This window comes from Macadamia integrifolia, chromosome 3 (genome assembly GCF_013358625.1).
Source record: "Macadamia integrifolia cultivar HAES 741 chromosome 3, SCU_Mint_v3, whole genome shotgun sequence".
In the NCBI taxonomy this organism is placed as follows: domain Eukaryota; kingdom Viridiplantae; phylum Streptophyta; class Magnoliopsida; order Proteales; family Proteaceae; genus Macadamia; species Macadamia integrifolia.
This window is the reverse complement of record NC_056559.1, coordinates 11,520,550-11,532,612: the sequence shown is the minus strand read 5'-3', so window position 1 is coordinate 11,532,612 and position 12,063 is coordinate 11,520,550. Positions and strand designations below refer to the sequence as shown.

At 38.8% G+C, this 12,063-nt stretch overlaps 2 protein-coding genes across 3 annotated transcripts; one reads left to right on the top strand and one right to left on the bottom strand.

Annotated features, from left to right (window-relative positions):
* Nucleotides 1–629: 629 nt before the first annotated feature.
* On the top strand, nt 630–6,003 carry LOC122073838 (succinate dehydrogenase [ubiquinone] flavoprotein subunit 1, mitochondrial; the record flags this gene model as incomplete). The annotated part of the gene is given in 14 exon segments (XM_042638499.1): nt 630–717; nt 1,157–1,303; nt 1,383–1,523; nt 2,197–2,282; nt 2,368–2,460; nt 2,558–2,621; nt 2,802–2,945; nt 3,295–3,482; nt 3,575–3,749; nt 3,843–4,013; nt 4,704–4,773; nt 4,866–4,986; nt 5,078–5,115; nt 5,656–6,003. Coding segments are annotated over 14 exon segments (1,629 nt in total), but the record flags the coding sequence as incomplete, so codon positions are not given.
* A 137-nt stretch (nt 6,004–6,140) lies between these two features.
* On the bottom strand, nt 6,141–10,908 carry LOC122073837. Of its 2 annotated transcripts, XM_042638498.1 has the most exons (6): nt 10,434–10,908; nt 9,993–10,048; nt 7,550–9,868; nt 7,274–7,379; nt 6,854–6,919; nt 6,141–6,775 (listed from the first exon to the last, which is right to left on the bottom strand). In XM_042638498.1, exons 1-6 carry the CDS (start codon nt 10,540–10,542, stop codon nt 6,300–6,302), a joined length of 3,132 nt encoding a protein of 1,043 aa, XP_042494432.1. In that variant the 5' UTR covers nt 10,543–10,908; the 3' UTR covers nt 6,141–6,299. The 2 variants fall into 2 exon arrangements, with proteins under 2 accessions (XP_042494432.1, XP_042494430.1); XM_042638496.1 differs by having other exon boundaries at nt 6,141–6,919.
* Nucleotides 10,909–12,063: the final 1,155 nt, after the last annotated feature.

Sequence of the window (12,063 nt, the reverse complement as noted above, 5' to 3'; positions counted from 1 at the left end):
GTTCCTTGGCACATAAGATGATTGGTCACCTTGGACCTCGAGGCTGACTTGTTGCCTAGGTGGTGCCTTTGACAAATATGCTTTTGATTTGTGCTTTAAGAACTAAGTAAAGCTTTATGATTTGAACTATGCCCAAGATGAGCCCTATATCCCTGCAGTGTTGATGAAGGTGAATGTTCACATCTAATAATATTTGACTGGAAATGTATCCTATCAAACTTATTTAACTCAGCTTATTGGGACATTTTGGTAGGAGTATAAATGAGTGATTAACATTCCTTTTGGAAAATTATGGGATTACTTAATCTTATGCATGCAGGATGTCAGTTTTTGTGAACTTGTTTGTTTAGTCAGTTCCTGTAATTTATGCTACTCTTCTGTTTATTATGATATAGCATGCTTAAGATAGTTTGATGAGGTAATCAGATTGGTCCATTGAAAACCTATCACATGATTTAATTTGATAATAATAATAATATATATTTTTTTGCAATTTGCAAAATTTCCCTCTTAGCTATGCTTGTGAACTTATGTTGACTGCTTTTTTGAGCCTTTTAATTTTCTGGCAACCTCTTCACAAAAATTGGTCCTATGTGTTTGTGACTTTTTGTGGTGTTGGACCAATGTAGGGTGGTATAAATGCTGCACTAGGGAACATGACTGAAGATGATTGGAGGTGGCACATGTATGATACAGTCAAAGGAAGTGATTGGTTAGGTAAAATACTTATTTAAAGTTAGATTTTTCTTCTGATATTGTCGACGCTCATGGCTTGTTTAATAAGTTTTTAGTTTTTTCATTCATAGTAATCTTTTCTCAAGAAATTGAAACTTTTAATTGCTGTGCAGCAGCTCCTGTTGTCGCTTAAAAAAATTCATGGGTAGTTTTGGCATTTTTTTATATTTTGGTTCCCAGCATTTCCTACCTCTCACCGTTCGAGATATTGAACTCCAGTTTCTTACACATTCCATATGAATTGGGAATAAAAGGGGTGACAGTTTTGTTAACGAGCTAAATGCTTACATTTCTTTGTTACTCTCTCCCCCCCCCCTTCTTTTCTCCATGTGTAATTATTTTAGACTTTTATTGGGCTTCTTCTTTATCTTTTTCTTTCTTTAAAATGGTTCTCAATATTGAAGTGGTATTGTTCTCTCAGGTGATCAGGATGCCATACAATATATGTGTAGAGAGGCGCCAAAAGCGGTCATAGAGCTTGAAAACTATGGTTTACCATTTTCGCGAACTGAAGATGGGAAAATATATCAGCGTGCATTTGGTGGCCAGAGCCTGAACTTTGGAAAAGGTATGACCTGTTGGAATGCTGATGTCATGTTGTCTGGATGATATTCTTATTGTGGGCTTCTTCTGTTTTCCTATCATAGGTGGACAGGCATACCGTTGTGCATGTGCCGCTGATCGAACTGGCCATGCTTTGCTGCACAGTCTTTATGGTCAGGCAATGAAACACAATACCCAATTCTTTGTGGAGTATTTCGCATTGGATCTTATCATGGATAGCAGTGGTAAGTTACTGCATGAATATGTTAGGTTCTTTAAGTCATGCATAAATATTGTAGGTTTTTTGTACCAATGAAGGTCATCTGTTTGTTTTAATTTTAATGTAAACATTAGCTTATTGTACTGTGAAGCTATCTTTTCGTAAGGCTCATTTGGTTTTTGAATTCCTATGTATTCATAATGAATTTATGAAGTTGCTTCTCCTTCCGTATGGGGATTATGAGGTGCAAAATTGGTTTCATGAGGATACACCACATGATGCAACTTGTTTAAATAGGAAACAAAATAAAACATTGAATGATCAAAACAGTAACAAACAGAATCAAATCCTAGAGAATATAAAACCGCATTTTCCTACATATACACAGTAACTTCTATTGTTAGTGTACTGGATTTTGATCATATATTCATATGTTTTCCTATTTCATGGATTGTGATCATATGTTTCTCTATTTCATAGATTCCATGCTTCATATTACTATAGACATCAGTCTTATTTATGTTGTCTATATTTCACTCACTGTTTCATCAATTTAAATCAGATTGTTAGTTTTTACCCATTCCTGTGATTCCTAGAACATCCAACACTTCAGTGCATTTAGCTTTAGGATAGTTAGGTTGCATCCATATATTTGTTTGTACTGGAAAAGTTGACTGATTGCTGTTATCAATGCTCAGGTGCCTGTCAAGGAGTAATTGCATTAAACATGGAGGATGGGACACTACATCGATTCAGTGCTGCCTCTACAATATTGGCTACAGGGGTATCCATCGTTATGCAGTTTGGATTATCTGATTTTTTGGAGGCAATACATTCTCCATCTTACTTCTGTTTAATACTTTTATCAGGGGTATGGTAGAGCATACTTTTCTGCCACCTCAGCTCATACATGCACAGGAGATGGCAATGCTATGGTTGCACGTGCTGGACTACCTCTTGAGGTTTGTTGCTTAATGTGACAGTACCGGAAAGAAGTCAAAGAACGGTTCCCAACTTTTCTGTCTCCATATTGTTCCATTCTGATTGTTTGTACTGCAGGATCTTGAATTTGTGCAATTTCACCCAACGGGTATCTATGGTGCAGGATGCCTCATTACTGAAGGTTGACATTTTTATTTTACTGTTGAATGTTGTATTTTATATGAAAGCATAAAATTTGCAAGATCTATAGTGTTGTTTGTTCAGTGTAACATTTCCTTTGTTCTTAATTTGTTTGACTGTTATGTCATGGTGCATTGTTTTTAATGTATGTTCTTCCACTGTTGCTCTTTGCTTCTTGTAGGATCCCGTGGTGAAGGTGGCATTCTAAGGAACAGTGAAGGTGAACGCTTTATGGAACGTTATGCTCCTACTGCTAAAGATCTTGCATCAAGAGATGTTGTTTCAAGATCAATGACGATGGAAATTCGAGAAGGTCGTGGTGTAGGTATGTTGTCAAAGCTAGACTCGGATATTCTTTCATCATAGCAGACGTTAGTCTCGTCATCTTTTGCTCCTTGAAAACATAAGTGACTGATCTTCTCATGTTAAATGATAGAACTAGTAATGTTTTATTGAAATTAATACATATCCACTAAGATAAATGTAACTTAGTGATTTCCGTGGCTACTGTGTAACTTTTTCTTTTTTCCTTGCTGCTTGTCAAGTCCAAATTTTTTATTAAAACATATCCCCAAAACAATTCCCCTTTCCCCAGGTGCAGATATTGGCCCCTTCTGGACTTCCAATGCTTCCTACACTAATTTCTCAGTAACTCTGATTTTGACTCTCCTCAGGACCCATGAAGGACCACATCTATCTCCATTTGAACCACTTACCTCCAGAAGTGCTTAAGGAGAGACTTCCTGGCATCTCAGAAACTGCTGCCATTTTTGCGGGTGTAGATGTTACGAAGGAGCCCATCCCTGTCCTTCCTACCGTTCACTATAATATGGGTGGAATTCCTACGAATCACCATGGAGAGGTGTGGATCAAATGATGTGTGGGATTATACTGGGGACACCTGCATTTTTTCTGGTCCCTATTTCTGTTTGCTAATTGATATTTTACCCACAGGTGGTTTGCATCAAAGGTGATGACCCTGATGCAATAATTCCTGGACTATTTGCTGCGGGGGAGGCAGCATGTGCATCTGTTCATGGTGCCAATCGGCTTGGTGCAAATTCTCTACTTGACATTGTTGTTTTTGGTCGGGCTTGTGCAAATAGGGTGGCAGAGATCAGCAGACCAGGTAAGATTTTAGTCTATAAGAATAATTTTTTTTCTTTCTTCTCTTCAGTATTATGGATTCCAAATTAATGAGCCTCTACCTTTTGTCTTGTAGGGGAAAAACAAAAACCCTTGGAAAGTGATGCTGGGGAGAAGACAATTGCGTGGCTGGATAGACTAAGAAATTCAAATGGTTCATTGCCTACTTCAAAAGTCCGTCTGAATATGCAACGAATTATGCAAAACAATGCTGCTGTATTCCGCACTCAGGAAACATTAGAAGAAGGTACTCCAATTCACATTGATGATTGTCCCTCCCTGCTACCTTCACTTAAGGACAATAAATAACTGTTTCTCCTATACTTGTTTTGTCTCCTTGCTATATAATACTAACTTTTTTTCTGATGAACCACCCAAGGAATACCTTCTATGCCCACCTAGTTGTGCCATGTGGAAAATCGATTTTGCAGCTCCAACCCCTGAGAAGATAGTTAGTGGTCTGGATTGGCCACATGTCAAATTTCAGCTCAAAACCCAATCGTGCCACACACCATGGCAATGTATTTGCAGTTTCCTTTTGTATTTTCAGCCATTTTATTTTTTAATAATTTAACTTTTTAATGGGTTTTCAATGCTTTTATTCTGCCATTGGCCGATCCCATTTGGGATGAAATGGGATGAAATTTGACATGTGAATGGTAGAGCTTGGGTCCTTGATCCCTACTTGTGCAGATTTTTTAGGTGTGTCCATCTGCCAAAGCAGGTATAAGGCCATACGGGCAGGCATCCTTGGGTCGCCATTCAGGAATCCATTGTCCTTACTGTAATAATAGCAAATATTCTCTGCTGCTTTTGTTGAATCTTTTCTGAGACCTGGCCAGTAAGGCTGTTCTGTGATTTTCTTTTCTAGCATTTGCTTACTCTGCAAATTTGTTCCTTTTTTTTTTTTTTCTCCCCATTTTTGGCCCTTCTGCAGGTTGTCAATTAATTGATGGGGCATGGAATAGCTTTCATGATGTAAAGTTGAAGGATCGGAGTCTGATATGGTAAAATATCAGATCATGTGATTAGTTGGCAGTAAAATTATTCCACAATCTGTTCCTCTTCCTTGGATCTGACCTCTGACATCTTGTGGCAGGAACTCTGATTTGGTTGAGACCCTAGAGTTGGAAAACCTTTTGATAAATGCATGCATAACCATGCATTCTGCCGAGGCCAGGAAGGAAAGCAGAGGGGCACATGCCCGTGAAGATTTTACGGTTGGTTGAGTTTGAGTTTCTCCAACAATTTATCATTTCTTTTGTTCATCCTTGTGTACCATTTAATAAATATCAAAATTTGATTCTGCAGAAAAGAGATGATGAGAACTGGATGAAGCATACTTTGGGGTATGTTTTCTACCTCTTATCTATCTGACAGGTTTAAATGGTTGTTCTGATTAGTGGGATTATCTCAAAGATTAAAACTCAATTGATAGATATATTTATTAGTTGTTACTCAATCATATTCATCCAAAAAAAAGAAAAAGAAAAAAATGTGTTATTACATCACGATTTGATTGGATGGTTGTGAAACAATTTGTTTTCCTAATGCAAACCTTTGATTTCCTTTGAATGAGATTTTTTTTTTGGTGTGTGTACTTCAAAAACCAACTTTTGGTTTATATATATATATATATATATTTAGTACCTTCAAGGTCTCTAAGGAATAGAATTGAAACTTAGTATTTATTTCTACTCATGTGCTAGGAAAGAAATTAGAATGTAATATCTTGTTAATTGTTATTCTGTTCAGATGGAAATGTTAACTCAGTTCTGGATGCTTTAATATCGAGTCTTATTTTTTCCTACCATTGAAGGTTATAATTTAATTACTAATTGTCGATGTCAACTCTTGTCATTGGAACTAATGTTTAGTTTGGTTTGCAGATACTGGGAGAACGAGAAGGTGCGGCTGGACTACAGACCTGTGCATATGAACACATTGGATGATGAGGTGGAGACATTCCCTCCAAAAGCACGTGTATATTGAACAATTTCAATGAAGAGTGGGCAGCTTTGAGGGATGAACCACATGGTTCTGATAAATTATTGAGGATCTAGTATTTTGACACTGTGGCCTGTATTGGAGTGTCATCTAATTTGTATGATAAAAATTTCTTTTCATATCAAAATAGCAATAATAAGTACAGGCTTTGCATTTAAATTTATGAATAAAACTTGTGCACCATTGTCAACTTGAATAGAATGATTTACTGCTGTGGCATCTTTGAAATATTTTACATGCTTTTTATAGTTCTATGGATACATTTATATTTGTGTGCTCAAACATGAAAAGGCATTTATTGATAGGTTGAACAATTAATATTTCCTAGAATTCAGAGGAGAGAAGCCAAAATATTTAAATTGCGTTCTTATGGAGAAGGTTAACTTCCCATTCATTTACTCCCTTTTACAAGAGTGCATACAGATATGAAAACAAAAATGAGATCACGGAAACACTCTCCTTTGATGTGCGATGGGATTAAATACCAGGCCTGCTGACAGATTAATCACAGCTTTGCTATGTTTCTCTATTGGAAAGTGATTCTTGTAAAATTATCTTCAAGAATCTCATCTATGAGTCCGTTGACGACAAACCTCTCCACGTCCTGTATTACTTCATCTTTTTCGGGACATGCAAACATTGTCTCACTCCATCCAAAATCCCACATACAGTTCAAGTCTGGATTTTTGTTTTGAATGTCTCTTTCAAGCATTTTATGTAAGTAGGTGGCGGCCTTGTATCCGTCACTGCTATCTTGATTGAAGAATTTCAAGTATTTTAGGTTTTCATGCAACTCTGTAACTAACTCATCCAAGCCTTTTGGCTTCACTGACCCCATGGTTATCCTTACACAAGGGTGAAAAGTCAGTTCTTTTCTTCTGCCTTTTCTTTTCATCACTTCATAGCAATAGTCTAAAACTAGCATGCTGTCATCATCTTTGCATTTATGGGCACTGGCATGGAGTATGTCAACAGGAATCAGAAGTCCAAGAAGTGCCTCTGCTGTATTAAGGAATATTGGACTTCTTAGCAATAGCTGCTTGAGATGATATTCATTTTCAATTAGTGAACTTTGTGTACCTAAGGTTTTCGGGTGCTCCTGTTGTGAAGATTTGATGATGCCTAATATGCCTTCTTTTGATGGACCTGTAACATAAAAACATTGAGAATGAATTCAGCTTGGTTGGTGGTTGGTGAATGAGTTAGACTATGTTTTAAGACGCTTTATGGTGTTTTGAATTTAAGAGTTGATCTTCCTAGCCTTCTTTTCAAGCAAATAGCTGTTTAGATGTGTTCTGGATATTTTAATGGTGACTTCATCTGCTTGGTTCTGGTGAAAACCTTAGGGAGGGATGATTCTATATAAAGCAGGAAGAATAGACTTCAACTTGTGTTTCTCTAAAGATGTTTGTTGGATAAGGAATAGGTTGTCTACTTGGCGATGGTGTTGGGGACTGGAAAGTTTCTTCTTTTTTTTTGTCAATTCTTCATTGTACTTACCTTTGAGCTGAACTGACATGGGGTAGGATGACGTAGCTTCATCTTTGTCCAGCATAGGCTCTGGATCTTGTAAAGAATTTGGAACTCCTGACCTTTTGTCATTGGTCTGCATCACAGAAGACATAAAACTTCAGAATCTAGTAGCTTCCCAAGGTTAGGTTTTATATTAAGCATAAATCAGGGGAGAAAAACAGTTGAGCATTTAGATGTTAGATGCAAATGCTGAATAGTTTCATGCTGGCATTATTTACTGAATGTGAAAGAAGACTATCTTACAGTAGCTTGTGGAGCTGTTGCACCCTTATCTCTTGGACTTGGGCAGCTGTCTCTTATGGGATGGTTGAAGGTGGAATTAGGTTCAGCCTTTTCCTGCGGTACCAAATTCATTGGTTTGCTGGCTATTGCTTCCCTGGACATCCTGATACTTATTTCGCCTTTTTTGAATCTGTTGATCTCTTCTACCTTCTGCTGTTTTAGATGTTGTAAAACTGAAATCTGTTGCTTCAAGGGTCGACTCCTGGTATTGGTTGATCTATTTTCTCTAGTTTCCACTTCATCTACTTTTCCGTCTCTCTTTTGGGAGTTGACTCTTTTCAGCATGTCTCTGTTACTCAATTTCTCTTGTCTTGGTTGTACATTCACAGCCTCTGAAAGCACCTGTGGAGTAAATATTTTTACTCTTTTGACATCAGTATCTGTTTGTGCTCCTGATCTTTCATCTGGTGAGAGAATGTTGAGTTTGTGGTTGGTGGTGATTCCATCATTGATGAGATCTTCATTTTGAGATCCTTTAGATGGTAATTTGTTAAAAGCTTCTTTGGAGCTTCGCTCTCTAGCTGTGGCATGATCCATTTGTGGCAGCTTCTTTTGCAAATTTCTTATGTCATCTGTCGGTTTCAGTGAATTTTTCAACAATGCTCCAGTTCCCTTGGGATTGTTTACTTGCAACTTGCCTTTTCTGTTTGGGCTCCTTTTTTCATCCTGATGAAGCTTTGCACCTTGGGATTGAGATTCTTGAGGCTGATGAGATCCTCTGTTGTGTGGGGCTTTCTGATGATTGCTCAACTTGCTCGACATATGAAAAATGCCAGCATTGTTCTTTTCTTTATGATGTATATGTTTCTCAACTCCTTTGTCTTGCTTAGAGTCAGCAGCTTCTTGGTTTCTGTTTGCTTGTGGTACCATCCTCTGCAAGTCATCTGAGAAGAATGCTTCATTGTTTACACCTCTCTCTATGATTTCCCAATCCCTGGCATTGGGTTTCTCCTGCTTTGTCTCCTTTCCTTGTTTGTCTTGTTGAATTCCAGTTATTTTCATCTGCAGTTTATTTATTTTGATGGTAGGCTTTGAGATTGATATGAAGTCCATATTTTCCAGATCTTTTGAACCCCTGAAGTTTGGTGCTTCTTCATGAAACACGGATTTGAGGCTGCCATTCTGAGGTACCAGGAATTTGTCTGCCGCGAGACCAAGGCTGGTGCCTGGAGTTGCATAGATGTTTGCATGCAACCCCTGCAGCCTGGCTGTTTGGGTCCTTTGAGATGAAGGACTTTTGTATTTCATAAGAGTCCTTTCTTGTTTTTTGACCCTTCCTTCTGTTTGCATTGCACTCTTGCTTACTTTTTCTGGCTTTAAGACCCTCTCTTTCTCTGCTCCATTCTTTGGGTCTATGTTTGGGGGAAGTTCTTCGAGTCCCATCAGTTTTGCAATGACATTTGGGATTCGCTCTTTTCCTGCTTTTGAGTTGGATGAATTTGAGCGCTTCATGGGTTCTGATGATGCAGTAAGGGTGCTTGAACCTGGACTGCAGCTTATGGCCCTCCTGTGAGAGACTGAATTGGATGACATGGTTGGAGTGTGGTTATTGGAACTGAAGTGAGCTGATTCTGTATGGTATGATAGAGCAAGCGGTTTTTGTTTTAGGAGGCTGACCTTTGTGACCTTTGGGGCATCTTCAGGATAACTTCTGGAGGGGCCATTAAAAGAGAGCTTTGGTTGGTTCACTTGCTTATGTTTGTTCCCTTCGATAGTGATTTCTTCATCATCTTCATCCGCGAGCAGTCTGATCCGTTGTTTTCTCTGTGGACTAATCTTATACTCCGAAGCTTCTTGCAGGTTTATAAGCATCCTTAGTGACTCATCCAATTCCATGGCTCCTTTTAGTAACTCCTTTCCAATATCCATGGAGTATCTGTCAAAATTACGGCCATTGGAGCAGGCCCCAAGTATTTGGTTTAACTTTTGAACACCTTTTGATATTGCTTTAATGTGGAGATGAGAGAGAGTAGGGGAACGACTGTTTGAAGGTCTACTGCTAACTAAGCTGCTGCTACTGCTGTTGTCCATCTGCCCAAACTCTACTGATCTCCTAATGTGATGCAGGTAACCCAACACTGGGTTGCCTGAGGATGTCAAATTTCTTAGAGTGCCACCATTTTGAAGTGCAAAAGTAAGTGCCATCGATAGATCCCCAATATTTTCAGAGTTCCGAGCTCTCCCTACTTGAACAATCTCTTTTGAAGCTCCCTCATTTGGGGGTGGCCTATTATGTCTAGTACCAAACCTTTTGTTCTGGTCTCCCATTGAAGAACTAATCTGCAACAAATGGAACATCACTGATGTATGTGCCAATTCTACTCGTATAATTAGATAGAAACCATGGGGAGGGGGAGGGGGAGGGCAAGGAAGGGGGTGCAGAAAAAAAGGGCGAAGAGATTACTGTTTCACGTGTGTTTACTGATCTTGATCCTTGCATGGGTTTTCTGAAGTTTCCACCTGCAGTTGCCAATCTAATAGTTAGAGAAAACCATAAGCACTAGGAGTGAGTAGTCAGGTATTGCTCATATGGCCTTCTATCTGCAGGTCAGGGTTGTTATATCCTTTTCTTTTTCTCCCCTTCCCCAAGAAGAGAGGAGGGGGGGGGGGGTGCGAGAGGACTGCCTTATCAAAATTACTTTTAGTTTTATAAAGGCAGCATCGATCATGAAGAGCAATTCCTGTATACTATGACTTCAGATTAACAGAATGAAAGTCGATGCTTGCATAAGTTTCTGGAGGTCAAACCGAGGTGGCGAACACAGTTTAAGGATATATTATGTATGTAAGCACAGGCTTGGTGAATTCTATTACAGGATGTTTGTTTTCCCTCTCTGTGACTTACCTCTCTGCATCTGCTTTGAGTAGTTTGAAGTATGAGACATTGTCATCTCCTCATTCCGCATCCTTAGATCATCCAATAGCTTCCGACTCAAATCCGATCTCTTTGCCATCTTCTGCTTTCAGTTGGAATTCATGTCTAGCCTTCAGCTCTTCCAGTTTGCATTCTTCCCCACCCAAAAAAGAAGAAAAGCTTAAAGTGCTGATTCTTCCAGCTTGCAAAGGGAAGAATCCTCTCTGTTCCTGTTTCGGTTTCTGTCTTTACAGGGTAGAGAATGCAGCAATGTTTTCATTCTGTGTACTTGAGATAATTCTTTCACTGTGGAGGGGGTGAGGTGGGGAGTCCTCTCGAAAAGAAACAAAAGTTAGTGGAGATTTAGCTGGAAGTTTGACGTGAAGGATTGATCTTTCTTCATTGATGCCTAAGGTGCCTGACCTTCATTGTCATTTAAGCAAAGCCAAGAACTGCTAAGGGCTTGTTTTCCAAGTCTTCTGATACTTTGGTTTCGTTTTCTTTTTTTACCCTTCCTCTGAGAATTTCAAATTTATTCACATTTAACCAGAAGGCCTCAACAACCATAAAGGGCTAAAACACAAGCCTCAACCTGTGCTTCAGCAATACAAGTTGAAACCCATTTAGTGTGTGTGTTCTGTATCATTTTATGGAACTGCTTTATTACTATAATTGGATTAACAGAAAATATATGAGATGAGAAAGCTCCATTGTCTTTCGCACATGTAGAAGGATGGGTTCCCTTTGAAAGCTGAAACGTCCCTCTCATCTTTCACCCAAAAGTGAAAGTTAGAAGAACATCTAATTCTGTGTTTGGGTGATTGCACTTTGCCACTTTCATAGGCAGCGAAAGATAGTAGTAGAGTATAAACCTAAAAGACTTGAAGAGGCCCATTCAGGAACGAGAAAATTATATCGACTTGGATTAGATCTTGATGAAATAATACATCAATGAGAGGTTATTTTGATAAGTTTAATGAGTTCTTTTTTATGTTATAAGTAGCCAAAACTTATCTTTCTTGAGAGATGGAAGAAAAAGGCCCCTCCTTAGTTTTTTTTTTTTTTTTTTCAACCAACCACAACCTAAAAGCATTTGGATCTCCTAAAAAAATGAGAGAACATCCAGGTCTTGGCTGTGTTGGGCTACGGGCCCAATGAAAGCCCAACCCTACTTGAACTGAAGTTTTGATTGCCTAACCCAAGCCCAATGGGACGCGCCTGATACAAAGTTTCTTCGGATTTGAACTCCTTGGGATCAAGTTTTCTTTTCACTAACAGTGAAGTTACACTATTATTGGACTCTGGATTTATCATTGACTCTACTACCCCGTATTTTTCATGGTCCAAAATACTCTTCTACAGTTCAATCAGAGGATCGGATGGGATGGATGAAGAAATTCTCTCTTCACTGTGGGTGGAGAGAAACTGATTCCTTAAAGATGAATATAGAACCAAACATTGCAAGTCCCCATGAATGGAACTGTGCTGTTGCTACCTCATGACTTCAAGCAAAACTCTTATCTTTTCATTCCTATACAATTTCATTTGGACTGGGTTTCCCTGAGGCATCGTTCCGCTCACCATGTGGCATCAGGGTCACTCAAGGTGGGGTTTTTTTGGG

Coding starts and splice junctions, on each gene's coding strand:
- LOC122073837 (XM_042638496.1), bottom strand. CDS start 10,542: ATGGCAAAGAGATCGGATTTGAGTCGGAAGCTATTGGATGATCTAAGG. Junction 10,049..10,433: donor CTCAAAGCAGATGCAGAGAG/GTAAGTCACAGA, acceptor TGGCAACTGCAG/GTGGAAACTTCAGAAAACCC. Junction 7,380..7,549: donor CAACAGCTCCACAAGCTACT/GTAAGATAGTCT, acceptor TCTGTGATGCAG/ACCAATGACAAAAGGTCAGG.